This window comes from Emiliania huxleyi, assembly GCF_000372725.1.
Source record: "Emiliania huxleyi CCMP1516 chromosome Unknown EMIHUscaffold_20, whole genome shotgun sequence".
NCBI classification, from domain to species: domain Eukaryota; phylum Haptophyta; order Isochrysidales; family Noelaerhabdaceae; genus Emiliania; species Emiliania huxleyi.
This window is the reverse complement of record NW_005200600.1, coordinates 542441-568737: the sequence shown is the minus strand read 5'-3', so window position 1 is coordinate 568737 and position 26297 is coordinate 542441. Positions and strand designations below refer to the sequence as shown.

General features: G+C 66.8%; 10 protein-coding genes across 10 annotated transcripts; 6 read left to right on the top strand and 4 right to left on the bottom strand.

Annotated features, from left to right (window-relative positions):
* Positions 1–780: 780 nt before the first annotated feature.
* Positions 781–3374, top strand: CCX1 (Cation/Ca2+ exchanger; the record flags this gene model as incomplete). Its single annotated transcript, XM_005781678.1, has 4 exons — positions 781–1211; positions 1370–1607; positions 2439–2612; positions 2817–3374. 4 exons carry the CDS (start codon positions 781–783, stop codon positions 3372–3374), a joined length of 1401 nt encoding a protein of 466 aa, XP_005781735.1.
* Positions 3375–3592: 218 nt separating this feature from the next.
* Positions 3593–4417, bottom strand: EMIHUDRAFT_203919 (hypothetical protein; the record flags this gene model as incomplete). The annotated part of the gene is made up of 3 exons (XM_005781677.1): positions 3593–3644; positions 3723–3845; positions 4062–4417. 3 exons carry the CDS (start codon positions 4415–4417, stop codon positions 3593–3595), a joined length of 531 nt encoding a protein of 176 aa, XP_005781734.1.
* Positions 4418–5544: 1127 nt separating this feature from the next.
* Positions 5545–6459, top strand: EMIHUDRAFT_99730 (hypothetical protein; the record flags this gene model as incomplete). The annotated part of the gene is made up of 1 exon (XM_005781676.1): positions 5545–6459. The coding sequence occupies one exon, from the start codon at positions 5545–5547 to the stop codon at positions 6457–6459; it is 915 nt and encodes a 304-aa protein (XP_005781733.1).
* A 352-nt stretch (positions 6460–6811) lies between these two features.
* EMIHUDRAFT_203917 (hypothetical protein) lies at positions 6812–8715 on the bottom strand (the record flags this gene model as incomplete). Its single annotated transcript, XM_005781675.1, has 7 exons — positions 6812–6949; positions 7119–7244; positions 7292–7473; positions 7544–7636; positions 7748–7921; positions 8141–8182; positions 8253–8715. The coding sequence occupies 7 exons, from the start codon at positions 8713–8715 to the stop codon at positions 6812–6814; spliced, it is 1218 nt and encodes a 405-aa protein (XP_005781732.1).
* Positions 8716–8887: 172 nt separating this feature from the next.
* Positions 8888–10285, top strand: EMIHUDRAFT_203916 (hypothetical protein; the record flags this gene model as incomplete). The annotated part of the gene is made up of 1 exon (XM_005781674.1): positions 8888–10285. The coding sequence occupies one exon, from the start codon at positions 8888–8890 to the stop codon at positions 10283–10285; it is 1398 nt and encodes a 465-aa protein (XP_005781731.1).
* A 1273-nt stretch (positions 10286–11558) lies between these two features.
* Positions 11559–12647, bottom strand: EMIHUDRAFT_99727 (hypothetical protein; the record flags this gene model as incomplete). The annotated part of the gene is made up of 1 exon (XM_005781673.1): positions 11559–12647. One exon carries the CDS (start codon positions 12645–12647, stop codon positions 11559–11561), a length of 1089 nt encoding a protein of 362 aa, XP_005781730.1.
* Positions 12648–16442: 3795 nt separating this feature from the next.
* On the bottom strand, positions 16443–17911 carry EMIHUDRAFT_203912 (hypothetical protein; the record flags this gene model as incomplete). Its single annotated transcript, XM_005781672.1, has 3 exons — positions 16443–16493; positions 16853–17195; positions 17490–17911. 3 exons carry the CDS (start codon positions 17909–17911, stop codon positions 16443–16445), a joined length of 816 nt encoding a protein of 271 aa, XP_005781729.1.
* A 139-nt stretch (positions 17912–18050) lies between these two features.
* On the top strand, positions 18051–20592 carry EMIHUDRAFT_63987 (glutathione reductase; the record flags this gene model as incomplete). Its single annotated transcript, XM_005781671.1, has 6 exons — positions 18051–18495; positions 18566–18832; positions 19317–19540; positions 19698–19831; positions 19975–20278; positions 20464–20592. The coding sequence occupies 6 exons, from the start codon at positions 18051–18053 to the stop codon at positions 20590–20592; spliced, it is 1503 nt and encodes a 500-aa protein (XP_005781728.1).
* Positions 20593–21076: 484 nt separating this feature from the next.
* On the top strand, positions 21077–22777 carry EMIHUDRAFT_434648 (hypothetical protein). Its single transcript, XM_005781670.1, has 5 exons — positions 21077–21113; positions 21287–21457; positions 21599–21895; positions 22065–22124; positions 22282–22777. The coding sequence occupies exons 1-5, from the start codon at positions 21111–21113 to the stop codon at positions 22663–22665; spliced, it is 915 nt and encodes a 304-aa protein (XP_005781727.1). The 5' UTR covers positions 21077–21110; the 3' UTR covers positions 22666–22777.
* Positions 22778–24696: 1919 nt separating this feature from the next.
* EMIHUDRAFT_203909 (hypothetical protein) lies at positions 24697–25758 on the top strand (the record flags this gene model as incomplete). The annotated part of the gene is made up of 1 exon (XM_005781669.1): positions 24697–25758. The coding sequence occupies one exon, from the start codon at positions 24697–24699 to the stop codon at positions 25756–25758; it is 1062 nt and encodes a 353-aa protein (XP_005781726.1).
* Positions 25759–26297: the final 539 nt, after the last annotated feature.

Here is a 26297-nt window from a genome sequence, read left to right as displayed (position 1 = left end):
TGAGGGACGCGCGTATGTGTTCACGCTGCGGGCGCGGGCGGGCGCGGGGGGCGGCGTGGTCTCACCGCGGTCCGACGCCGGTTGGTCTTCGGCGTGGCGAGGGCGGGCGCGCAGAGAGGCCTTGCCCGCCATCGCGTTGCCGCGAAGGAAAAAGCGGAGAAGGCCTAGGAATCCTAGGAGAAGGCTCGAGGGAGAAGGCTGAAGGGAGAACCAGGAATTCCGGGGGGTTGTGGCGATCTTCACACTTTTTATAGGGATGGCATTCGCCGAAATTCTCGCAGGAGTCGCTTAGGCGGCTCCCGTGGTGTACCTGTGTTAGTGCCAGTGCGCGCCAGTCCTGTGCGCTGTGCCCAGTGTCGTGCCAGGGAGTTGAGATGGAGCACTTTGCTCTTTGGAGTGCAGTCGGTATGTACGGTAACCTCTCACACATCCCACAGGGCCGGAAACCCAGCGGGCCAGATGATCGGCATCGGGTTACGGGCTAGAGAGCCCTACCTAGCCCTGGGGGGTGCGCGCGTTCGCAGGGAAAGGGCCGTAAAGTAAACATGCTAGACGGCTCACGGATCTCCGAGGCGCGAGGGTTAGTTCCGTGTAGTACCGGGTTTCCCCTTAACTGCAGAACGCCACCTCTATTATTAAAATAACGCCCCCTCTACTCGGAGCTAACTCGGACAACAACGCCGTGCCCCCGGGCTTTGTTTTTTGGGTGGCGGCGCCGGGGTGGCGGGGCAACGGCCCTGGCTGCTGTGCCGCGCTTTCCCCGAAGTTGCAGGTTTCGCCATGGCAGACGACCACTCGCTCTGCTCACGCGATCTCATTGAGGCGGCGGCAGACTCCTGCGCCTTCGCGAAGCAGCACTGCGCATCCGATGCAGCCGGCCTCTTCGGCTCCTACGTCCCTCTCTACTACTGTCAGCTGGGCGCCTCGCCGGCGGCATTCGCGCCGCTTTGCGCGCTGCTGCTGCTGCTGACGATCTGCTGCCTCGGATCCACCGCCGACCTCTTCTTCATTCCGCAGCTCACTCTCCTCTCGGAGCTCCTCGTCCTTCCGCCTGACGTGGCAGGCATCACGCTGCTCGCCTTCGGCAACGGCGCGCCCGACGTCTTCACCGCCGTCGCCGTCGCCAACCGCGCCGACTTCCCGCTCCTCCTCTCCGACTTGCTCGGAGGATCGGTCTTCATCACCACCGTCGTGCTGGGCGCTGTCGCGTGGTATGCGAACGCTCCGCCGAGTGTCTCGAGCCGCCGGCGGACCGGGCGGACCGCGAGCCTAGATGCGGGAGACAGAGCCCTGTGCTCCAGCCAGCACTCGAGACGACACGACTTCGGGCCGGGGTCACTCTCCGCCCACCCTCACCTCCCCACACCAGGACCGCGTCGCTGCTGCCGTCTGCGGCGCGTCGGCCGCGGTCGTGGTCGGTGGAGCCGTTCACCTTTTGGCGCGACCTGTGCGCCTTCTCCCTCGCCCTCCTCGCCATCCTCTCTGCCGCCGCGCGCGGCTCCATCGGCCTCCGCTCCTCCCTCCTCTTCCTCCTCCTCTACCTCGGCTACATCGCCTGTGTCGTCGGGCTGCCGCGGCTCGGCTGGGCACGCGAGGCGATGCTCCCTGTTAGTGTAGGCTATGTAACAACTAACAGTCAGTGTAGGCTCGGCTGGGCACGCGAGGCGATGCTCCCTGTTAGTGTAGGCTATGTAACAACTAACAGTCAGTGTAGGCTCGGCTGGGCACGCGAGGCGATGCTCCCTGTTAGTGTAGGCTATGTAACAACTAACAGTCAGTGTAGGCTCGGCTGGGCGCGCGAGGCGATGCTCCCTGTTAGTGTAGGCTATGTAACAACTAACAGTCAGTGTAGGCTCGGCTGGGCGCGCGAGGCGATGCTCCCGACGCGGCTGCGCCGCTCCTCCACCCTCGCGCCGCTCTGCACCTCCCTCCGCGCCTCCCTCCGCTCCTCCCTCCGCGCCTCCCTCCGCTCCGGCGACCGCACGCCCCGCCACGCCTCCGGCCACGCCTACACCTCCGGCTCGTCCGCCCTCAGCGAGTCACAAGCCTCGCTGCCGTCGCTGCCGCACCTTCCCGCGGGGCGCAGCCGGGACGGGCCTCTCTCCGCCCCCCTCTCCTCCTCCCTCTCCTCTTCCCTCTCCGCCCCTCTCTCAGAGAGAGGGGCTGACAGGGCGGCGGCGGCGGGCAGCGGCGGCAGCGCGGGCGGGGGCGCGGGCGCGGGCAGCGGCGGCCTGGGCAGCGGCGGCGGGGCAAGGCGCCCCATTCCGGGGGGCGGCAGCGGGGGCGTCGGCGGCGGTGGCGGCTCGTACAGCGGCGCAGCGTACGTGAGCTGGAGGGCGCAGGCGATGGGGTTCGAGGAGGCGGAGGGGGAGGGGGAGGAGGGGGAGGGGGAGGAGGCTTTCGACGGCGACTGGCCGCTGGTCGGGCTCGTGTTTGAGGCCGAGGCCGAGGCGGGCGGGCTTCTGCGCGCTGCCTACGCCGCGCTGTGGGTGCTCGAGTACCCGCTGACCCTCCTCCGCTACCTCTCCATCCCCGGCGCCGATTGCGGGTGGGATGGCGCGCGGCGGCGCCTCACGCTGGCGAGCTTGCCGTTCGCGGCGCTGCTGCTGCACGTCGAGTGCTCCGGCAAGCAGCTGTGGCCGGCGCTGGAGGCGCAGCTCTCCGGCACCGAGCTGCCTCTCTGGGCGGCGCTCGCGGCGGGCGGCGCCGCCGCCTCCCTCCTCCTCCACTGCTGCACCCGCGCCGACACCGTGCCGCCTTTCCACGCGGGGGAGGAGGTGTGAACAGCGCCTCTTCACACCTCCAGCTGTGAACAGGTGCCGCCTTTCCACGCGGCGCTCGTGCTCGCCGGCTTTGCGGCGACCATCGCTTGGCTGGACTTGCTCGCCAAGGAGGCGGTGGCCATCGTCGAGTCGATCGGCAAGATCTCGGGCATCTCCACCTCCATCCTCGGCCTCACCGTCATCGCCGTCGGAAACTCTGTCGGGGACTTTGTCGCCGACACGACCGCCGCGCGGCGCGCGGACGCGCGGATGGCGGCGTCCGCGGCGTTTGGCTCTCCGCTGCTCATGCTCATGCTCGGGACGGCGCTCCCTTGCCTCCTCTTCACCGCCCTCAACGGACGCCCCATCGACACGCCGATCTCGGCGCACTGCCGCGTCGCCGCCGCCTTCCTCCTCTGCGCGCTCGCCTCGCACGCGGTGGCCTTCCCGATCCCCGCCTTTGGCGGGGCCTACTCGGTCCCTCGCGCCTACTCCTTCTACCTCTTCTCTCTCTACGCCGCCTTCCTCACCATCTCAGTGCTGCTCGAGGCGGGAGCGCTGCCGAAAGGCTGGGTGTGCTCCCTCGGCGGCGGGTCCGGCTGCTTGACCTGAGAGCAGGCGATCATCACGTCCGCACGCCCCCGGCTCTCGCCCTCTCGGGACCCACCTCTTCAAACTGTTCAATTTCCAGTCCCATCAGCATCAGCCATCACCCCTTCGCCATTGCTCTCGATCAGATGTATTTATTTTGCGGCGCGATCCATGGCCGATTGCGTTGAGCCTCACCTTTCACAAAAGCACAGTCCACACAATGACAAAATCCGACGCATTTACTCATGAACCAACATCGAAAACGGCAAGGAACCCTCTCCGGCGTCACACCTTGTAACATACTACTCGCCCGGCACCCCGGCAGCTGCTCCGGCGGCCCGGGCGGCCGCCTTGGCGAGCGCGCCGTACGCCATGAGCGGGTAGCAGAGCACGCCCGAGCAGATCACAATCGCACGGAAGGCACCCTTTCCCAGCCGCTTCTCCAGCAGCTGCTGGACACCCCCCGTCCCCGCGGGCTGCTGAGCCTTCGCCCTGCGGCGCCCCGCCAGCATCTGCGGCGATGTCGATGACCTCGCGACGCCTCCGCCTCCGCCTCGGCCTCCGCCTCTCCCTCCGCCTCCGCCTCGGCCTCCCGACTCCCGCCTCGCCGCCGCTGCCTTGGCCTGCTTCGCCATACGCGCTCGGCGGGCGGCCAGTGCGGAGCGGCCAGCCTCAGCGGCGTCCGACCTGGAGACTGCCCGAGAGTACCTCTCCCGCGCCCCGTCCTGCACCTCCGCCGCTGACTGCCGCAGCGAGTCACTCGCGCCATAGACGCGGCCTCTGCTCGACGCAAAGTCGAGGCTGTCCCTCCGCTGAGCGGCCGCAGCCGCGCGCTGATCGTCGTCCTGCAGCATCGCGTACGCTTCGACAAGGGCCGCGAAGGCCGTCGGGTCGCCCCCAGCATCAGGATGCAGCGATTTGGAGCGCCGGCGGTAGGCCGCTCGGATCTCGGCGGCACTCGCGTCGGGAGTCACCCCTACCAGCTCAAAAGGGTCGCCGGCTGTCGAGAGTCGGACGGTACTTGCGCGCGAAAAGCTGGGGATCGCGGGGTAGAGCAGCAGCATATGTCAGCAACTCAACACGATTGGAGATTGAAGATCGCAGCTGGCGGCGGCAGGGGTCAAATGGGAGATTGGAGCGTCCCCCAAGCGGTCGCTGCCGCGAACTTTCACGCACCGCTGGGCCGACCGATTTCTTTTGGCCGGCCTTGCTTGCCGCTTTGATGGATCGACCGTGCTTGTTATCAAAACCGATGTGACGTACACAGTGACACATCAGACGACACAGAGTCTCCCACCCGCCGGCCCGCCGGGCCGCCAAAACGCTCTCGACGAGAGCCACAAGAAGCCGTCCGGTGGAGCCGAGCGCGCGGAAACCGGAATCGACGATGGCGTGCCGGCCATGGGCCCGGACGAAGGTCCTGGCGAAAACGCGAGCAGAGGCTGCCGTGTGGGGTCAGTGGGGCCACGGCGAGCCTCGGGCGAGAAAGTCAGCCCGGGTAGAGAGAGAGCAGCTGCTATATAAAAATTCCGGCTTGGGCAAAAGAAAGAAAGAAAGAAAACAGACAACCCAAGGGAGGGATGGGAGGACGGCACGCCGCCACCACACAGGGATTTTAAGGAGAGGTGTGTGGTGCGCTATCCGTCGCCCACCCTAGGGAGTCTGCCTCTTCCTATCTCTCTTCGCAGTCTCTCGCCTATTCTCGCTGCAACCTTCATGCCACCTCGCGGTCGTCCCACCCTCGTCGTTCTCTCCCTTGTCACTTCCTCCTCTGACGCGTTGTTCTCTTCTGCCTCGTCCTGCGACGCCGCCACCTGCCGGTCCCTTGTTCTCGCGGCTTCTTTCGCCTGTCGGCGCAACTCCGTCCTCCTCGCGGCGTATCCTGGCCCCTCGAGTCTATCGAGCTCCCCTCGCGCAAGGACAACATTTCTGACTCCCACACCGATCATTTGCCTACAGGTCATGTTGTTGCTCAGGTCCACTCTCTCTTCGAACACTCGTGCCTCTACGGATGATGCCGGCGCTGGGTTCCCCTTCGGATGCATCGTGACATCTGACAACTGGATTTCCACTGGTTCGTCCTCCTCGTAGTCTTGGGCAGGAACTTTCACTCTAAAGCGCGCGATTTCTTTTGGCTGGCCTTGCCGCGCTCGCCGCCTCCTGGCGCGCGGCAGCCAGGGCGGCAGGACCCATGGACAACCGGCTCGACCAGCCGCTCGCACCCGCGGTGGAACGCCACGAGGCGACAGTCAAGAGGTGGGCTGTGCCGACCGTCGCATCGGCGGCGCACGCAATCGCATTTGCTGCGCGGCGGCGAAGGACGGTGATTGCGCTGCAGACCTGGCTTGACAGCCTCTCCAGCCCTGACGCAGTCGAGCGGGTGGCAGCGATGAACGCGCGCCTATCCGACCAGGCAGCCGCGTTCTATCAGGCCGCTTCGGCGCTGCCCTGCGTACACACCGGATCGGTGCCTCCTCAGCTCGATGCCGATTTGGCGAGGCTGCAGTACGAGCTTGTGCAGCCGCACGGCGAGACGCTCCGAGCTGCAGCCGCCGCTGCGGCGGTGCGTCAGCTCGCCTCGTCGAGCCGGGCGGAGCAGCTCGCGCCCGTCCTCTCTATCGCCGACCAGTCGCTGCTCGGAGGTGCGACGGCCGAGCTGCACGCGTTTGCGGACTTTGACCTCTCCATTGGCGTGGTCGCCGAGTCGTGCACCCTCCGCATCGACCTCGGCCGAGCAAACCCGCGCGTTGATGCGGAGGCGAGCTTCGCCTTCACCACGCTGAGCGGAGACGATCAGAGGCCGCTGGTCCTCGCCACCGCGCGGGCGAGCGTTGTGGCGTGGCCCTCGCTCCGAGCACTGGAGCAGACGCTGCAGCCGCCCCGAATGTGCGCCGTCACGCTGGCCGAGCTCGAGAGGGCGGCCGCCGCCGTCGCCGCGCGCGCCAGCTTCATCTCTGACGCCGCCGCCGCCGAGGAGCGCCGCGTGAGACGCTCGCTCCGGATCGCAATCTTGGTGCTGGCGCCGCTGCTGCTCGCCTTCCTGCCCGCTTACATCCTCGCGTACGTGCTCGTGGCGCTGAGAAACCATTGCGTTGGTGCCGGGTGACCGAGTGGTGGTGTGGTGCTCGTCGGTGGTGGCCGCGGTGGGGTCGGTCCGGCGCTGCATGCACATGCACATGCACATGCACATGCACATGCACATGCGCATGTCCGTCCCATGTGCATGTGCATGAGCTAGCAGCCAGATGCAGCCGCCGCTTGTACGGCTCTACCAGGTCGATGAGAGGCGTGGGACGCTACGTCGCATTGCGTTGAGCGACTGCATAGGTTGCAATAGAGCCAGAGACATATTAATAAACATTTAAGACCATTTTTTCCCCCGGCCAGCCACGATTATGGTACTCGCCAGCATCAGGCCAGCATTCACACATGCCACGCTCCACAAGTCGTAGAGTCCTTCAAGTGCAGGCTGGCTGCTCCGTGCTCGATGCATGCACTGTCGGCGTGTCGCCATCGGCGTCGAGCTGCAACGCCTCCCTCAGCCCGCGCGCCGCGCGCTCAAACGCGGGTCGCACCGCCGCCATCCGGCCGTGCAGCTCCGCGCGCAGCAGCCTCGCCACACCGTCGGGGCCAGCGGCCGCACCACCTAATGAAGACCCCGAGAGCGTCACGGAAGGTGCCACCCAGCGCCGCCGCGGCGGGCGCGCTCGCGCCGTCCGCGGCGCGGCTGTCCGGCTCGGCGCCCGCCGCGGCGCACGCGACCACCTCCTCGAGCCGCTCGTCGCTCAGCAGTTGCGGCAGCTCGACGAGCGCTGCGACCAGCGCCTCCCGCTCGATGCGCAACGACTTTGCCAGCGACTTGAGGAAACTGCGCGGCTTGAGGCTGCGCGCCTACACGGGCCCGGGAAGCTCCAGCGACGCTGCCGGCGTCTCGACACGCGCCTGAGGCGGCGTGCCATGGGCAGCAGCTCCTCGTTGATCGAACGCGTCGCGTCGGCGGCCACGTCCGCCAAGTTGCTCGCGTCCACAAAGTTGTGCGTGAGCGAAGTGACCACGCCGGCCGGGCCACCCAAGTTGCGCACGGCGTGCACGCACCGGCTCGGGTTGTAGCACACGTCCCCTGCGGGACAGGCTCCGAGAAGGATGGACGGATGCGCCACGCGCCGGCACCGGGCTGTGGCGCGCGTCACCGGCGCGCTGCACGCCGCGGTAGAGCCGCGCAGAGCGGGCGTGAGGCCACGCCTCGAAGAGGTCGCGTGCGAAGAGGTCGGGGAGCGGCGCGCCTCGGTAGGGGTGGGGGCGGGGGCGAGGGTGAGGGAGAGGGGGAGGGAGAGGGAACACGCGAGGGAGAGAGCGAAGACTGCGGCTCGATGGAAGAGGTGGAATCGGCGCACCGCCGTCGTCGTCGTCGTCCTTGTACCCGAACGCGCGGCTCCCGCTGCCGCTCGTGAGCAGTTCGTGGTCGCCGCCGTGCGCGCAGACCCACTCCTTCTCTCCCGCGGCCACCCACAGCCAGGCCGAGGTGAGGTTCGTGTCGACGTGTGTTTCAGAGCCAGAGCCGGCCGTGCCTAGTCAGTGGAGGAAGCCGCTACAGGAAGCCGCTACAGAGTCAGGTGAGGGGTGTCGGATAGAGCTGGCCGCGCCGATGTAGAGCCACTTCATGTCGGTGGCAGCGTTGCCAAGCACCACGTTCCTAGTAGGTAGGACCTCAGATCGTGAGGCAGTTGAATTCCGCTCTAGCGACTCTGCATCCAGGGCGACGCTCTCGCGCAGCCAGGCCGGAGCACGCTCGAAGTAGCGAGGCACGTCGAAATCGGCCTGCAGCGCGCCTGTTTTCACACATACATCGGGCGTGTCCTGGACACGTCCATGGTCCCAACCTCAGCTTGAGCGCGCCACTGTTTTCACGCACGTAGTCCCACGCGGAGAGGTAGACTGGCCGCCCGCCGGCACGCCTCACCGCCTCGAGCGCCTTGCCGACCGTCGTCCGCCTAGACACGCAGAGGAGGCTGGGTTCAGCCGCGAGCAGTCGACTCGCAGTCGCTCGGATACAGCGCTGCCTCTCCTTTGCCTCCTGCGGCGGCCCGTCCGCCATGTGCACCCGGTGTGTTTGGTCCACGCCCTCGTGCGCTAGCAGGTACTCGGCGTTCCACTCCCGCGCGCGCCAGCTTGGCCCGAGGTTGGTGATGAGGCAGGGCTGCCGCGGCAGCGCGTACTCGCGCAGAAAGCGCTCGTACGTCAGCGTCGCGCCGTCGACCACCGGTAGCGGAAGGAAGCCGGCAGGCAGGCTGGGTCCTGGCCCTGCCTGGGACGCGGCGTCCTGCTGCCGGCGCGATGCGGCCGCGAGGAAGGTAGCCGACATGTACCCGCGGTACGGTGCTTTCGACGTAGCTGCTTTCGACGTAGCTGTCGTAGCTGTCAGCAGGGCAGGGCGTGGCTGCAGCTCTTGCCAGCGCCGTGCCCGGGGCAGGTCCAGCATCAGGGCTCGTTTTTTTTTTCATTCCTGGTTCCGCCGACGCTGCACGAGCCGGTCTATGAAAGGATTCCGACCACCGCGCTGGCTGCCTCTGGTGACGCCCGTCGCGGCTCTGCTCGCCTCGGCCCCGCTTCCTCGCGTCGCCGATCCGGAGCACGTCCAATCTGTGTACCAGCGCCTCCTCGCTGCGAGCGAGCTGGTCGACGCCGTCACTGGCCGCGTCGTCCTTTCGAGCGCGGATCTTGCGAGGGCCCGCGCCGACATGCACCTGCAGCCGCGTTCCGAGGACGTTCCTGCCGAGCCTCCGGGCGCGTTTCTGCCAGCCGAGGTCTTGGCCGAGGACCCGGTCGATGTGACGGAGCTGGTGCTGGACACGCTGCCGGAGGTGCTCGCGGTGCACCCTGCATTCCTCTTCATGGCCGAGCAGACGGTCGGCAACGACGCCTTTCACGAGAGCGTGTACTTTGGCACGGCGGTCCGCGACGAGCATAGCCTCGCGTTTCCCGCTCTCTGCAGGCGTTTCGTCGCCAGCATCTACCTGTTTGAGACCCTTCTTGCGCTCGGCGATGGCTCGCACCGCGCACTTGCACACTGGTATGAGTCGCTGTACCTGGAGGGCTCGACGGGCGAGCGGTCGCGCCCTTTCTCGGTGCGCGACGCGCTGATGGGCTTCTTCCTCGCCCTAAAAGGCGAGTCCGTCCTCGCCTCCATCAACGCATTCGAGGAGCTGCGGCGGCTGGACCGGGCCGGCGAGGCGACGGGCGTGGCGCTGCGCTCGCTGAGCGACGTCCTCAACGCAATCATGCGGCTCAACATCTGCGAGGCGGTCCTCTCCAACCTCTCCTTCGCCTTCTGGCCCGACAATGCGCGTGCGGGGATGGCCCTTCTGCTCGCGCCGCTCGGCGCCTTTCGCGCCGGCGGCCAGCAGGACCTCTCGCCAGAGTGGCTCCGGCTCTACCTGGCGTGGAACGCCAACTTCATCTGGCCGTCGCACTATTGCCCCGACATGATGTGCTTCACCATGCTGGCCATGCCGTCCTTGGCCCTGGGCCCGCCCGAGCAGTTCCAGTACCGCCGCGCACACACCCTTTTTTGGGTGGTACGCTCCACGCAGATCACGCGGAGGATGTGCGGCGCGGAGCGCGTCGCGCGCGCGGCGGCATTCGGCGTCCCGGCGAGCGAGTTCGAACGGCCGCCCGCCGAGCAGCAGGTGCCCTGCTTCCACTGCCGCCAGCTGGAGCCTCGCTCGGACCGGCAGCCCCTCACAAGCAGGACGGCGAAGCTCACCCGTGCCGAGGGCGAGGTGCTGGCGCGCGCGTGTGGTGGGGACGTGGGGGAGGGGAGTGGCGTATGGCGGCGCCTCGCGCTGGAGGTTGTGCCCGAGCAGATCACCAGTCTCACTCGCGTCTACAGTCGAATGCCCAAGCGGGGCCTCGCCAAGCTGAGGCTGTTGTGACGATGCTTGGGGGAGACTTGCCCCCCCGCCGCAATGGTTGGGTAGTAGGGCTAGAGGGTCGCTCTACACTTAGCCTCTGCAGCGAGCGAGCGCTCAACTTAGCCCCCGCACGGAGCCGGGCTCAGACTTAGACGCTGGAAGGCCGGGGGCCATGAACTTAGACGACACGAGGCCAACTCCGGGTAAAACCCGGGTATACCTGCAAAAGTCCAGGTTTACCCGAAAAATACCTGGACGCGGTCCCGACCAGCGTATGCCGCGCACGACGCCGCCATATCGCCGTCTCCCAGGGCCAGTGCGCTACTTGCGGCGCGCAACGCCTGCTCAAGTACGCGCACCGTACCATGTGCTGCCGCTATGCGTGCCTTAAGGCGGCTGCGGCGAAGCGGCGGGCGCGGCATGCCGATGGCAGTGCGGACGATGCGGTTGCGATGTGTTCTGCTTCAAGATCGTGGCGGTGCTTGGCATGCACTTCTGCGATCCCAATCAGACAGCTCATCGCAACGAAGCAGCGCAACAAGCTGGCTGCTGCCAACAAGGCCCTATGCTACCTCACGCGCGGATCGTTCAAAGAGGACCAGCATACACAGGCTTCTCTGACATGCGTTTGTTTGAGCTTGAGGCTATTTGTGAGAACTATTTGGCTAGATGTCGCCGAAGTGCGCTCAAGAAGCAGCAACGAGAATCGGAAGAGGAGGATGCTGAGGCGGCGATTGCTGAGCATGAGGAGGATCGATCGCCCGCCGCGCAGGCGAAGAAAATTTGGGCGCGAGCGCCGTATATCGCGTGCCATGGCCGACTTAGCCGGTGTAAGAGGCTCCCGCTGATCTTAGACCGCGTAAGCACTCCAGCGTGGCTAGCCACACTTAGACCCGTTAAGCCGCGAGGCTCAGAACTTAGACTACTACCCAACCAGTCCCGCCGCGGGCCGCGGGGCCCGGGCCGGCTCGTTCGCGCCGCTTTCGCGAATACTTTGTTTTGTTTGTACGAACACCACTGAGTGACACTGCAAGACACCGCAAGTACTAGCTACTACTACCTTGGAACTGAGAATGACAATTGTGCGCTCTTGCTGCGCTCTTGCCAATTATGGTCGTTATGCAATGTGGCTGTGCACCCTGTGGTCTCCACACGCCCCCCCGCCCCCCTCCCCCCGCCGACCTGCCTCGGCAGCAACCCTCGATGCAAAACGAGTAACTCCCCCGTGACCCCTCTCCGCTCCACAGTGCCATCGGAAACGCCCGCCTTGTCCAGTCTGGCAGTGTGTGGCTGCTCAAGCGGCAGGGGACGCCATCCCCCACCTAGCACCAGGCTTGGCCAAGCAGCAGGGCAGAATGCACCGCAGCCAGGAGGGCGCGGCGGCCTGGGAGGGTCCCGCCGTCGCCTTGCTGGGCGTCGTCGGCGCATACTTCTTCTGCAACGTGTCAGGCCCACTGGGGTTGGGCTTGGGCGCGACCGTCGACGACGACTTTGCCTTGACAAAGAAGGGGTTGTCCTTGATCGAGATTGAGGCGTTCAACACCTCGCCCATGCCCTTGGGCGTCGAAGGCTCGGCCGGAGACGGGTAGTTCACAGCCGACTCAAAGCGTGGCGAGGAGGTCATGCTGTTGCTGGGGGACGCCAGCCAACTCGAGTCGCAAGAGGGAGTAGACGACGAGATGCCGGAGGGGTTCGAGGCTGAGTTAGCGCGGATGTAAGAGTAGGCTCCGGGCGAGAAGGCCTGGCTTGGCATCGCCATGCCAACCCCGCTCTTCTCGAAGCTATCGATCAGACCGCGGTTGGCGGCACCATACTCCGCCCTTCTTGGGGAGCGAGTTGCTCCACCGCCAATGACCAGATCGACCGACTTCTTGCCGGCTCCGCCCCCAGATGACGCGGGCGATGGCTGCGAATACCGTGCTTCTGACGATAGCTGAGAGCGTCGCGCCTCTGGTGTTGAAGCAGCCGCGACCAGGGTCTCCGCCGGCTGGCTCTCCGTCTCGCTGGCAGACGGCGGCTCTGGAGGTGGCTGGCTCTGCTCCTCGCTGGCAGTCGGTGGCGGCAGCGGTGGCGTTGGGATGTCATCCACGGTGCCCTCGACGGCGCAGTTGACGCCGAGCGGTTGGCGGCTGCCTTGGGAGGACTTCTCGAGGTGCTGCTTCACCAGCATCTCGTCTGCCGAGGGCATCCGCGACCAGTGTGTCCGTGCTGCCACCTGCTGCGCCGAGCTTGCCTTGAGCCGCGAGAGAGCCGCCTCGTAGTCCAAGTCGGTGTCCAGCCTCTCGCTCGTAGGCGTGGCCTCCGACTCACGCGAGACCGAAAGGCGCGATGACGAGCGCGCTCGTGCGAGTGCGCCCTCGCGTGCGGTCTGAACGGCGGGCATGTATTGCACTACACGAGCGGAGTAAGGCTCCTTGGAAAATGCGCCCGCCGAGAACGTGGACGATTTCAAACGACAAGATTTAGAGAAAATATTTCGAAGCAGTAGGATTGGACAGATAGGGTGGCATGAAGGTCGCGGCGAGAAAAGGAGACTGCGAGGAGAGATAGGAAGAGGCAGACACCCAAGGGTGGGCGACGGATAGCACCAACCACACTCCTCTGCCTTAAAATCTCCCTCCCTGTGCGCTGTCTGTGGTGGCGGCGAGGCGGCGTGCCGTCCTCCCATCCCTCCCTTGGATTGTCTGTTTTCTTTCTTTCTTTTCTTAGATAGGTTGATAAGAAACAAGAAGCTCACATCGCAGCACGCAGGCAGTGAGGGCGTAGAGGCGGACCTAAGGACGGTCCTACTAACACGCGATGAACACATCAAAAGGGTGTTAGAATGGCGTGAATTATGAGGGTGTTGGATTAATTCGCGATTGCTGTAGCGTAGCGAGACCACAGACAGTAAGCTCCCCCCTCCCCCCCTCCCCCCAGCCCGCCCGCCCGCCCGCCAGCCTGCCATCGCGCGGCTCTATGCAGTATGGGCGCCCCGACGGACGCGTGCTGCCCGCTGATCCGATTGTGACCATCTGACCAACCACAACAAACATCAAAACAAATACATACAAAGAAGAAGAGAACAAGAAATCTCTCTCTCTACAAAGAAAGAAAATCAAGGCACGCGTCAACGAAAGAAGAATGGATGTCGCTTATTTCTCTTTTTCACTTTTTGCCCTCGATAGATTAAAGGTACAGATCCCGGAAAATTCGTTGTTCTGACAGGCGGAAGGCGGAGGTCGCTGGTGGATTGTTTTGGGCGTCGCTCGGGGGTGTCTGTTGATTGTGCTTGCTGGTGGCTAGATGCAGCCACTCCTCCACGAGCGCATCTTGGCAAAGCCTGCCTTTGCCTTGAGCCTCGAAGCGCACGCGCTTGGATCGCTGGACTCCTCGCCCCGTGCCTGGTTTCAGCTCCGCACCAAACCAGACGCCAAGCCGCTGGGCGAGGCCAACGCGGACGCGCAGCAAAAGACTTCATATTCAGAGGCTTCAGATGTGCTGGTTGAGATTCAAGCCGCGCGGCTTATTGGGATCCGTTCTCAGTCGGACGGTTACTACGCGGTCATGGGCATCTCGGACGATCAGAAGGAGATGGTCAATGCCCTCGTCTCGGCTGCAAAGCACCACGTTGGCCAGGTTGTAGAGGGCAGTGACCGGGAGCTCGTCTCGCCGCTGGATAGCGCAACGGATGAGGACCTTGCCATGGGCATCGCCGCACGTCTCAACTGCAAGATCAGCGTCTTTGCGGGCCGAATGACGGCGGCGAGCATCATCTCGGAGCACGGCGAGGCCCTCTTTCGGCCTGGCAGCAAAGCCGTCGGACTCTGCGAGCAGCCGCCTGCAGGAGTGTGCGACGCTACAGTTCACATGATGGGCTTCTGGCACGACGAAACCCAGTATGGTCCGCTCCTCTATCTCCGCACTGGCCGGATCATCATGCAAGATGGGGTCCCCGAGTTTCCAGAGACGCCACTCACATCGTCCGTGTTGACTGCCCTTGGGGCAGAAGAGCCCACGGCCGACCCTCTCAGCCCATCCGATAGCATCCGTTCTCTCGCGTCTACTGTCGAGTGCGATGACGAGGTCGGCGACGAGTACGGCAACAAGAAAGACATCGCAGTGGCTTGGGCCAACCGAAACGCGTTTTGAGCGAGAGCAAAGACAAGAAGCTCTTCAAGAGGTGTGTGTGCATGAGCCAGGCGGGGGGGCGCGGCTGGGGCGGCGTACCGTATGCAGAAAGCGGCACGCCGCGTCCTCTGGATGCTTCAGGCGAAGGGGGGGAGGGGGGGAACTAACTCGTGAGATAAACGAATGTGTCGGCGGACCGTGACTGTATGCAAGACTGACTGTGCTGCGGCGTCGACTGTGCTCCCGCGCCGGCGGCTCTCTTCCAACGGCTTCCGGTTCCGTGCCGCCGCTGTGTGTGATGTGAGTTACTGTAGTTGGTGAGATTGTGATGGTCATATGACTATGTGTCGGGGTCGGTGTGTGGTTTGGGCGCGATCTCGGGATCACACGCCTTGTGTCAACTTTTTTAGCCATAGCGCTCTAAATAAACAACTTTTTTCCTAATCCGGCATCGCGAGGGGAGACGGATACGTATTCGTGTACGTGTGTAAAAATCCAGCATCCACTCAAGCAGGACCCTGCACCAGATTGGTGGCGTGTTTCACGCGGGGCGCCCTTCCTTGTCGTAGTGATCGAGCGCCCATGACACGGTGTTCTGTAAGGGCGTGACCCGTCGCGAGACCGCCGCCACCATGGCGCCCATCTCTGGCGAGTCCCGCGGCAGCTGTTTCTTGAAAGCGTCGAGCTCCGCGTGGTGGCGCTGCAGCGCGGCGTGCAGCTTGGGCACGCGTTCGCGCGCGCCCGGGTGGGCTGCGAGCGGGAAGCACGCGTAAAAGTAGCGCAGCAGCTCGACGGTGCGATCCTTGAAGTCGTTGATCTCGCTCTGCAGCCGCGGCTCGGGGAGGGCGACCCCCCCCTCCTCCCCGCCACCCCCCGCCGGCGCGGCCGCGCCGGTGGCCACGGCGAGCGCAACTTCCCTGCTCAGCCGCCGCCCAGCAGGCCCGCCCTCAAACTCGCCCATCTTGCCGTTGAACGGCGAGCCTTCCCGCTCAGCTTCGCCCAGGAAGGCTCGCACCCGCTCACCCGTCTCTGGCCGGCCGATGCCCTCTCCAGGAGCGGGAGCGCCAGAAGCCGCCGCCTCTCCTCTTGCTGCCGTCGACGCCTCCGCGCCTCGGGACGCCTCGCCGTTGAGCGGGGCGGCGCCGTGCGGCGCGAGCTGCGGCGGGAGCGGCTGTAGGCGCGGCGCGGGCGCAGGCTCGAGGTCTGGGAGGCCCACCCAGCTCGAGCGAACCTCGCGCCCCCTCGCGCGGGCAGCCTCGCTCTCGGCCGCGGCGTCGACCGCGCCGCTCACTCCGTCCAGCACGACGCGCCCGTGGCTGTTGTAGCCTTGCAGCATCGCTCGCAACCCTCGATCGCGCTGCCCCTCGCGCCGCGCGCCCGCGCCGCTCTCGTCGTCGCGGCCGCCGGCCGCCAGGCCGCGCTCGTCGTCTGGAGCGAGCCCGTAGCCTGCGGACACGTCGCGGACGCGTCGCCGCCGTGCCGGGGGTGTGCGGAGGGGGATGTGGCGACGGACCCGGGGGTGGGGAGAGGCCAAAGGTGGCACGCCGTGGTGCGGAGGCTGGGCAAGGCACGGTGTGTCGAGACGGGAAGCGTCTCGGAAGCGTCTCGGAAGCGTGTCGGAAGTGTCTTGGAAATGGCCCGCACCGCCGCGAGCGACGACTGCCGACACCTCCTCGCCTGAGGCGGGGGGGGGTGGGGGGCGCTTCGGAGATGCGTGCCGTCTTGGCGGCGCCCGAAGAGCTGGGTTGCATCTCGGCCGCATCTCGGCCGCATCTCGGCTTCCTCTCGGCTTCATCTCGGCTTCCTCTCGGCTTCCTCTCGGCTACTCTCTCTCGCCCGCGAGCTGCGTGTCGGGATAGAGAGCGCTCTCCCTCCTCCGCTTGCGGGTCGGTGGGAGGCCCGCCTCCTGCATCATCAGCAGCAGGGGAGCGTGGGTGGCTGCTCTAGGCGAGCCGGAGACGGCCAGGCGTACGGGTCGCAGGGCGTGAGTGCGATGGGTGCAGCCGAGCGCGTGCCGGCTCGAGTGCTAGTTGCAACACGGGCGTGTCCAGCGCCTAGCAGCCCCACACTAGGTGCAGCCTCTCACCTCTGGGCCGTCTGGCGCCTCCGCCTCAGCGGCCTGGCAGACAGGAGGTGGCAGACAGGAGGTGGCAGGAGTTAGGGGGCGGGCTCAAAAGCGGAGGGGGGGACGGGGGCGGCGGCGAGGGAGGGGGCGGTGATGGAGGCGGCAGCGACGGCGGCGGTGGGCATGGTGGGGGCGGCGAGGGTGGGGGTTGGACTGGTGGCGGTGGGCTAGGTGGCGGCAGGGAGGGCAGGGCGGGCTGTGGGTGGTGGTGGTGGTGGTGGTGGTGTGGGGGGGGGAGGGGGAGGGTTCGGTCGGCGGAAGCGCGCCTCTGAGGCGCGGAGCCTCGCCTCCCTCTTTGCCTGCGACCGAAAGTAGCGGTGCCAGAACGCGCCTTCCGACAGGTTGTGCGGCACATTGTCGAGGAACGAGCGCTGCACCCTCGGGTACTTTTCAAAGATGCGCGCGATCATCGCCGGCGTGAGCGTGAAGGCCACCGTCGCGGCGTTCGCCTCCGGCTGCTCGCACCCCGCGGCGGCGGCCGTGGCGGCCGAGCTCTCCGCGTCGGTGGGCTGCTGCCGCCGGGTCGAGAGGCCCTCGCGCTGCATCGCCGCCCGCAGCAGCCCGCGTCGCTGCGCCCAAAAGTCGGCGGCGGAGAGCACACCGCTCCCCACCACCGACTGGTACAGGCGCCGCAGCTCGGGGTCCGAAGAGAGGTGCCGATCGGCAGCCGCCTCCTCGGCAGCGCTCAGCCCCGCGCTGCCCGCGGCGGGAGCGGGGCGAGCTCCGCCTCCTCCGCCGCCACCGCCTCCGCCTCCGCCGCCTCTTCCCCCGCCGCCTCCGCCTCCGCCGCCTCTTCCCCCGCCGCCGCCGGGTAGAGCACGCCCCGCCGCTGCTGCCGCCCCGGTGCTTCTCCTCGGCGCGGCTGCGGAGGGTGCCACACCGCTGCCGCTGCCTCCGCCGCTGCTGCCACCACTGCTGCCGTTGCTGCCGCCACCGTTGCCGCCGCCGCCGCCGCCGCCGCCCGCCGCCTGCTGCTGGAGGGGGAAGAACGTCTCGGCTAGGCGCTGGCGGTCCTCGAGCGCCTCGAAGGTGAAGATGTGCGACTCGCCCGAAGCGAGCACGATCTTGGCCATGACGTTCCCGACGCTCGCCTTGGACTGCTTGAAGGCCGAGATGGCCGCGAGCGCGATGACGAGGCGAGGCGCGCCGTGCGGCTCAAACTCGAGGCGCTGCTGGGTGAGTCGCAGCTGGCCGCGGCTGGCCGGCTGCTTCACGGCCCGCTGGTGCGACGCCGCGCATGCGAATAGGAGGCCCTCGTCGTGCTGGGCCGGGCGGCTGACTGCCTGCGTCGGCTCGGTCAGATCCACACACGGAGCGTCAGGAGTGGGGTCCGCGCCGCTCTCGAGGCGCCGCAGCTCGGCCTCCTCGTCGAGGTCGACGTCGGCGGTCGTGCGAGAGTAGCGAGGCGGCATGGCCAGGTTCCAGCAAAGAGAAAGTGCTTCGGGCTTCCGGTGATGTTCGCCGCCACCAAAAGAAGAAAACAAAACCGCCACGCGCCATCCACGCCGACGACCCGTCCTCTGTTTTCGCCGATCACCCGTCCCGCTGCCGATGGCCCGACGTATCTTAAGGCTCGGTGCGCCGATCGGCGCGCTGGCGACCGGCGCCCTCGCTGGGGCGAGCCGGAAGGCGAGCAGCGCAGCGGCTCCAGAGCACTTTGACTTTCTGGTGATCGGCGGCGGCAGCGGCGGCGTCGCCTCGGCGCGCCGCGCCGCGATGTACGGCAAAAGGGTGGCCATCATCGAGCGCGGGCCCGATCGAGACCAGCACGGGCAGCGGCGCGGCGGCGGCTACGGCGGCACTTGCGTCAACGTCGGCTGCGTGCCGAAGAAGCTAATGTACACGGCGGCGGCGCACTTTGAGGCGGCAGAGACCGCGCCCGGGTACGGCGTGGAGATGGGCAAGCCACGGCTCGATTGGGGCGCCCTCGCGGCCAAGCGCGATGCGTACGTCGCGCGCCTCAACGGCATCTACACGCGGAACCTCGACAACGCCGGTGAGGCAGAGGGGCGAGGCGGGTGCCGGGGCCCTGGTCCGAGGAGACGCCGACGCCCGCGCGTGTGCAGGCGTGACCCACGTCGAGGGCCTTGCGCGCTTCGTCGCGCCTCGCGAGGTCGAGGTCGCAGGCGCCCGCTACTCTGCCGACCACGTCCTGATCGCGGTCGGAGGACGGCCGGCGACGCCTCCCATCCCGGGCGCGGAGTACTGCATCTCGAGCGACGGGTTCTTCGACCTCAAGGCGCAGCCGGAGAAGGCGCTCGTCGTCGGCGCGGGCTACATCGCCGTCGAGCTCGCGGGCATCCTGCAGGCTCTGGGCTCCTCGTGTCTAGGAAGTGTCTAGGAAGTGTCTAGGAAGTGTCTAGGCATCCTGCAGGCGCTGGGCTCCTCCGTCTCCCTCGCCGTCCGGGGCGCGGGTGTGCTGCGCCACGGCTTCGACCCGCTCGTGCAGGAGAATCATCAGCGCCGAGAGGAGGGGCCGCTGACCGGCAATCGTGAGAGTTGCTTCTTCGACCCGCTCAGGAGATCATCAACGCCGAGATCCCGCGCTCGGGCACGCAGCTCCTCACCAACACGCAGGCAGTGCCCGTCGAGAAGGACGCCGCTGAGTGGTGAATCACTCACCATGATTTCACTACCAGGTGGTCGCCGTCGAGAAGGACGCCGCTTCGGGCAAGCTGACGGCCAGGCTCGCAAGCCGAGACGCTGCACGGGTCCCCGCCTCTCCCAAAGGGGCAGCTCGTGGCACGGCGACTTGGGGAAAGAGTTGCTTTGTGCTGTGCCTTCCACGGTCCTAGCGCCGTGGCGCCGTGTCGGTAGCCCTTGCGTTCCCGCGATGCGCCGCTGCACTGCACAAGACCGCACTGCACGGGACCGCACGCGGCCTCCTCCGCTCCTCGTGCCCGCCCGCCTCCAGGCTGGCGAGCGGCGAGAGGCTCACGTCGCTCGACTGCGTCTTGATGGCGATCGGGCGGACGCCGGTCACGGCCGAGCTCGGGCTCGAGGCGACCGGCGTCCAGCTGGACGGCAAGGGGCGAGTGGTCGTGGACGAGAAGCAGGCGACACTTCCTAGAGACTTCCTAGACACTTCCTAGACCCCGCAGCCCGAGCTCGCTCCTCCGCCCCTCCGACTCGCCGCGCTAGTCTCGCCGCACGAGACGCAATGAACGAATGAATGAATCAATGAATGGGTCGCCGCAGGAGACGGGCGTCTCCGGCCTCTACTGCCTCGGCGACGCCTCCACCTCCGGCTTCGAGCTGACGCCCGTCGCGATTGCCGCCGGCCGCCGCCTCGCCGACCGCATCTTTGGCGGCGCGGCCGACGCAAAGTTCGAGTATGCAAACATCGCGACGGCGGACCCCCTCGCCTCGCGGGACGGCGGCAGAGGGCCCGCCCTCGCCACACGCCCCCCGCTGCCGCGCGCAGGTGGTGTTTTCGCACCCGACGATCGGGACGATCGGGCTGACCGAGCCGCAGGCGTGCGCCAACTACAGACACCTCTCTCGGGGCTCTGGCCTGGGCTTGGCCTGGGCTGAGGCGCCCAACTCCCACCGCCGAGCAGGCGCGCGAGGCGTACGGCGACGCGAACGTCAAGGCGTACAAGTCGGTCTTCAAGCCGATGCACTTTGCGCTGTGCGAGGAGGAGGCCAAGAAGCCGATGGCGATGAAGCTCGTCTGCGCCGGCGAGGAGGAGCGCGTCGTCGGCCTCCACGTGATCGGCATCGCGGCGGACGAGATGCTGCAGGGCTTTGCCGTGGCCGTCAAGATGGGCGCCACCAAGGTGCGCCGGGAGATGCGGGGAGAGATGCGGAGAGGTGCGGAGATGGGGAGAGATAGGCGACACCAAGGTGCGCCGGCAAGAGTTACGAGCCGAGACAGGCCAGGGGGCGGCTCCAACGTCCTCTCCCTCCCCCCTCCCCTCCCCGCCCCTTCTCTGACGACATCGCCGCTCCTCGGGCCGCGCAGGCGGACTTTGACCACGCCTGCGCCATCCACCCGACGGCCGCGGAGGAGTTTGTGACGATGGGGCCGTGGGGCGCCAAGCCGGATGGGCAGGGCGGCATCGTCCCCACGCCCGTGCCCAAGGGGAGGTGAGGCGAAATGCACGGGGCATTGAGTGTGCGACTGGCCTGCGGCGCGAGACGTTGCGCCACATGTACAGTGGTAAGCTGTTCCTGGGCACTCTCTCGTTCTCTCCCCCCATAGCCTTTGCGCCAAGCGCCACTCACACTGTTCATAGTACATAGAGCGCACTCAGAGTCTCTGTCCCACTCACTTTCGCTGTTCTGAGAACAGCACACACGTTGGTCGTTGCCGCGCGGCCCCGCACCGCACGAGCCACGGACGCATCGAGGGACAAGTCACAAGAGTGCGGCGGGCGCGGGGGGGCGGCGCAGACGTGAGACGAGGATCGGTCATCGCACAGCGGATTGTTTTGAGCGAACTAAAGCCGACACAGCGGGTCACGCGCAAAAGAATTACATGAGGTCTCGCACGACACTGTAAAAAAGAAAGAAAACAGACAGCCCCAGGGAGGAATGGCGGCACTCGGGTTTTTTTCCCACCTTCTTCCCCGTGTACACCCTCCTCTTGCAAGAGCTCTCGTCGACAGCATGGCGCGCTGCTGCAGCACCACCGCCGCCCCCCGCCGCTTCTTTCCGTCGCCGCCCGTCTGCCACGTGCCGCGTGCCGCTCCTCTCCTCTCCGCTCCTCGCCGAGCTCCCTGTCGCCCCCCCTTCCCTCGCGATCGCGCTCCGCCTTGCCGAGCCTCGCTTTCCGCTCGCTGCAGGGTCACGTCAAGATCCTCAAGACCGCGGCGTACCACCAGCGCTACCAGGTCAAGTACCGGCGGCGGCGCGAGGGCAAGACCGACTACCTCGCGCGCAAGCGCCTCGTGGTGCAGGACAAGAACAAGTATGGCTCGCCCAAGTACCGCCTCGTCGTCCGTTGCACTAACAAGGCGCGCGGCGGCCTTCCTACCGCCGGGGGGGGGGGGGGGGGCTGCACACCTGCGGCACCGGGGCGGGCGGCACTGCACGCCCGCCGTCGACTTTCGAGTGCGCGCCTCGACCTGACACGTCGGCACGGGCGCGGTGCGCAGGACGTCATCTGCCAGATCATGCACTCCAAGATCGTGGGCGACGTCTGCCTCTGCGCCGCCTACTCGCACGAGCTGCCAAAGTACGGCATCGAGGTCGGGCTCACCAACTATGCCGCCGCGTACGCCACCGGCCTGCTCTGCGCCCGCCGGCTGCTCCAGAAGCTCGGCCTCGACGAGCAGTACGAGGGCAACGACGACCCGGACGGCGAGCACTTCCTGGTCGAGCATGAGGACGGACCGCGCCCCTTCACCTGCGTCCTCGACGTCGGCCTCATCCGCACGACCACGGGCGCCAAGGTGCACTCCCCCCTTGCCACCCCCCCCACCCCCCCACCCCCCCACCCCGCCCGCCCTCCCAGCCCGCCTCCCGCCCCTAGCACCCGTCCGCCGCCGCCCTCACGCCGCACCCCCCCCCTCCCCCCCCCGAACACACACACACACCCCGCCCCTCCCTCCCTGCCGCCAGGTCTTCGGCGCGCTCAAGGGCGCGGTGGACGGAGGCCTAAACATCCCCCACTCCGACAAGGTACCCCTCCCCCCCCATCCAACCCCTGCCGCGCGCGCAGCCCCGCCCCGCGCTGGCCGCGAGCGCGTGAACGCATGGGCCGGGGGGCCTCTCGGCCCCCCTACAGCTCGTTCGCGTGCCGCCGGCGCCCACGCGCGCCTCTGCCTGCTGCGCGCAGCGCTTCCCGGGGTACGACCCTGACGCCAAGGAGCTGGACGGCGAGACGCACAAGAAGTACATCTTCGGCGGCCACGTCGCCGAGTACATGGAGCTGCTCGAGGAGGAGGACCCCGACCGCTACCAGACGCAGTTCGCAAACTACATCGAGAAGGACATCGAGGCCGACTCGCTCGAGGAGATGTACCAAAAGGCGCACGAGGCCATCCGCGAGGACCCCGAGTTCACGCCGAGCGAGAAGAAGGGCTCGTACCCGGCGATCAACGACCAGCCCAGGAAGACGTACGAGGAGCGCAAGGCCAGCGTGGCGGCGAAGAAGGCGGCCATGAAGGCGGCGCTCGAGGCCGCCGAGGACGACGACGACGACTCGGAGGACGAGGATTAGGAGAGTACGTATTAGTGTGGTCCGTTGAAAACATCGCAAACCCTTGAAAACATCGCAAACCCGCATGGATTTGTCATTTGGAAGGGCTCGCGTGAATTAATGTCATTGATTCAATGTCTGGTCCCAAAACGCGCCACATGACGTCCACCGCCCCGCCGCGTTGGGCGGCGCGCGCCGACGCCGACCATCACCACCGACCGACGGCTCGCACGGCCGTGCGGTGAGCAAAAATTTGGGTCGCTGCGCGCCTGACGGATGCTCTGCGACGTCTGGACGCTCGCCAGAAACGCCAGGAAGCTTGCCTTCCACCCCTGGGCCCGAGGGCGAAAAGCCGGCAGTGCGGGTCGGCAGCCTCTGCGACGCTCCGATCGGCTCCTCGACCTCATCGCCTGCGACGAGCCAGCATGGCTCGTCGCTCGACGGCAGCCTGCTCAGTATGCTCTTGGCATTCTGTACAGCCTCGCCAGGCTCTCTGAGACGGCCTGCAGGGCCGGCGCGGACCGCCTCGGGCGCGATGGCCCTCCTCAGTACCTACCCCTTCGATGCCTGTCGGGGCTCTCCAATCGCGTCGCCGGCGGCAGGCCCGCATGGCGCGCTGCTCGATGGCAGCTTGCTCAGTACGCCTTGGACAGTGACTTCTGCCTCGCTGCTCTTACTGCAGCCGCCTCCGGGGCCGGCGCCAGCCGCCTCGCTTCGCCAGTGCTGTCTACGCCTGCGACACGCGTGTCGGTTCGCCGCCCGCGTCGCCCGCGGCGGGCCCGCATGGCGCGCCGCTCGTCGGGAGCGTTCCCAGCAGGCTGTGCAGGGCAGTCTGCCTCACTCAGGGCGCCGCCGCCGCTGCGCGGGGCCGCCACCGGCGCTGCTGCCGTGAACACTGCCGCCGTGTATGTCACCATCGCCTCTCTTCGTCGCCGATCTCGCCGACGCCGCTCGCCGCTCGCCGCCGCCCTGCCTTGCCCTGCCCTGCCCTCGCACAAACAATGAAACAAACCAACACAGACACACACACAGACACACACACACACACACAACTCCTTGCCCCCGCGCCCTCCCGCCTCACGCCCTGCGCCTCACGCCGCGCGTCCCACGCACGCCCCGCCCCCCGCGCCCCCACGCCCCTCACCTCGCGCCTCACGCCTCCCTCCCCACCCTCTCAGGCATTTCTCCTCCCTGCTGCTCGCCGACTCCTCCTCCCCCCGCACGACCGACGACTACCCGTCCTTCAGCGACTCCTCCCTCTTCGGCGCCAACGCCCACTACCCGTTCGGCCCGGTGAGGGGCAGGAGCGGAGCCATTCCAACGGCTGGGAAAAATTCTGAACGGCCGTGCATGCGCCTGCATGCCGGACAACTAAGAAGGTCCCTCGCTCCTGCTCCTCTCTCGGAAGACGTGCGCCGGCCTGGGGGATTCGCTTGCGATCCCGCTCCAGCCAGAGGCCGCGTGAGGCGTGTGGGACGGTGCACGCTGGGGCTTGGCCCCAAGTGCACTGGCCTCGCGTCTCGAGGGGAGGGCGGCTCGTAACTGAGGTTCGCCGTCGGAGACAGTCGTCCTCCCCTCAACCCGACGAGAGTGGGCGGGCAGTCCCCGTGGCTGCAGTCGCGCTTCCGAGCCGACTCCGCCCCTCTCTCCACCCGGCCATTCCAACGGCCAGGCCGCTCGCTTAAGGCTGATTGGCTAGACGAGCGGCCTACCTCCAACGGGGCGGTCTGGATCACGGGGGATAACATCCTGCCTCCCGGCACGCCGGGAGGAGGTGGGTGCTCCGCCGCCGGACCGCCCTCTCCACCACCCTCGCCCAGGGGATCTACAATGCTGTCTCAAGGTCCGACCTGTGGGCCGCTCCGGCCTGCGCTCGGCACCGGGCACCGCCTCGGTATACAAAATGCGCCTGCGGGCGGACCCTCACAGATCACAGATCACTTAGACGTCACAAGCAGACGGGCAGGCGGCCGGGTGGTAGGAAAAAAAAAACTCCTGACGGATGGAGACAGTCGGCCGACATCCTCTCGAACACAGCTTTCAGACACACGCATGCCGGCTGTCGTCTCCGACCTCTGGCGCTATGCTGTCAAGGGTCTCGACCGAGACTCCCTCGATTCCGTCGATCTCCAGCCCGGGGCCGGCTTCCCGGCGGATCGGCGCTGGGCGCTGCACTTCGAGGACGCGGAACCCTTTGACCCGCAGCAGCCAGCCAGGCTCCAGGGTGCGCACGGCGCCGGGGCGGAGCAAGTGAGCAAGGGCGGAAATAGCCGCTGGCTGCACAAGTCCAACTTTCTGTGCGCCTTTACGGCGCCAGAGCTCCTCGGCGAGCTGGAGACGTGCTTCGAGGGCGCTTCAGACGTGCTGACGGTGCGCCGCCGATCCAGCGGCGAGTTGCTCCTGCGCGCCTGCTTGACTGCGGCCGCAGATCTCGCGCGCGCCGAGGCGTGGTTCTCGGAGCTGCACGGTCGAGCGGTGCGAGTCGTGCAGGCGAGCGGGCCGCATCACTTTGGGAACACGCCCGCCGGCTTCTCGCACGACCCGAGCGGCTGCGTCATCCACCTTGTCAACGCGGCCACCGTCGCCTCGCTCTCTGCGGCCGCCTCGCTGTCGTCGCCGCCCCTCCACCCCGCGCGCTTCCGGCCCAACATTGTCGTTTCCGCCGCGCCCGAATGGAGCGAGTTCCGCTGGGTCGGGAGGCGGGTGCGCGCGGGCAGTGCCATTCTAGAGGTCCTCTCGCGTACGGTCCGATGCCCGGCCGTCAACGTCGACGCGCGGCACGGCAGCGGCAAGGCGGACATCGACGTGCCGGCGCTGCTCAGCCGCCACTACCCGCAACACGGCCCCTACCTCGGCGTCTACTTGCGCGTGGTGCGTGGCGGCGTCCTGCGGGTCGGAGACACCATCGCGGTCGAGCCGGCGCCGTGGGTGCTCGCGCTTGCGGCAGCGGCCGCCGCCGCGGTGCTGGCCGGCGTGGAGGTGCTGCTTGCCTCGCACGACCTCGACGAGAGCCTGCCTCCCCTCACGGGCGGCGCCATCGACAACGGGACGCTGCTGCGCGCCTCGACGCTCCTCGTGCTCGCGCTCCTCTTGCACCCGCTCCAGCGGCTATGATGTTCTCTCCTTTGACGGAAGTTGACTACGTTTTCTCGCGTACGACCCTCTACATCGGTGTGCACGTGAAGGGCGCTCTGAACTATAGAGGCTCTGTACACATGACACATCCTCTCGCGCGTGGCGAGGCGTCTAGCGACGCTTTTGCATGCGGGTGTGCGACGGTGTATCATTCACTTTATGCCACCGTTGCATATCCGGATATGCAACGGTGGCATAAAGTGAATGATACACCGTCAGATATGCAATGGTGGCATAAAGTGAATGATACACCGTCGCAGGGTGTAACCTGTTTGAGCATGTAATGACTAATGTGTTTTACCTCTGCTGAGAGTGCTGTACTATTTTTCGTATATCTCGGGCTGTAGGTATACACCACGCCGAATCTCGCGAGAAAATGCGCGAGTGTGCGCCGCCGTGGCACACACTACTCACGTACACTCGTCAGAGCGGCCAGCACTCACACACACACGACACAGTACCAGGTACGCGAGGGACCACAGAGATCAGCGCGTAGGACACACCCCGGATCCACACAC

Coding starts and splice junctions, on each gene's coding strand:
- EMIHUDRAFT_434648 (XM_005781670.1), top strand. Junction 21,896..22,064: donor GCACGACCACGGGCGCCAAG/GTGCACTCCCCC, acceptor CCCTGCCGCCAG/GTCTTCGGCGCGCTCAAGGG. Junction 22,125..22,281: donor ACATCCCCCACTCCGACAAG/GTACCCCTCCCC, acceptor TGCTGCGCGCAG/CGCTTCCCGGGGTACGACCC.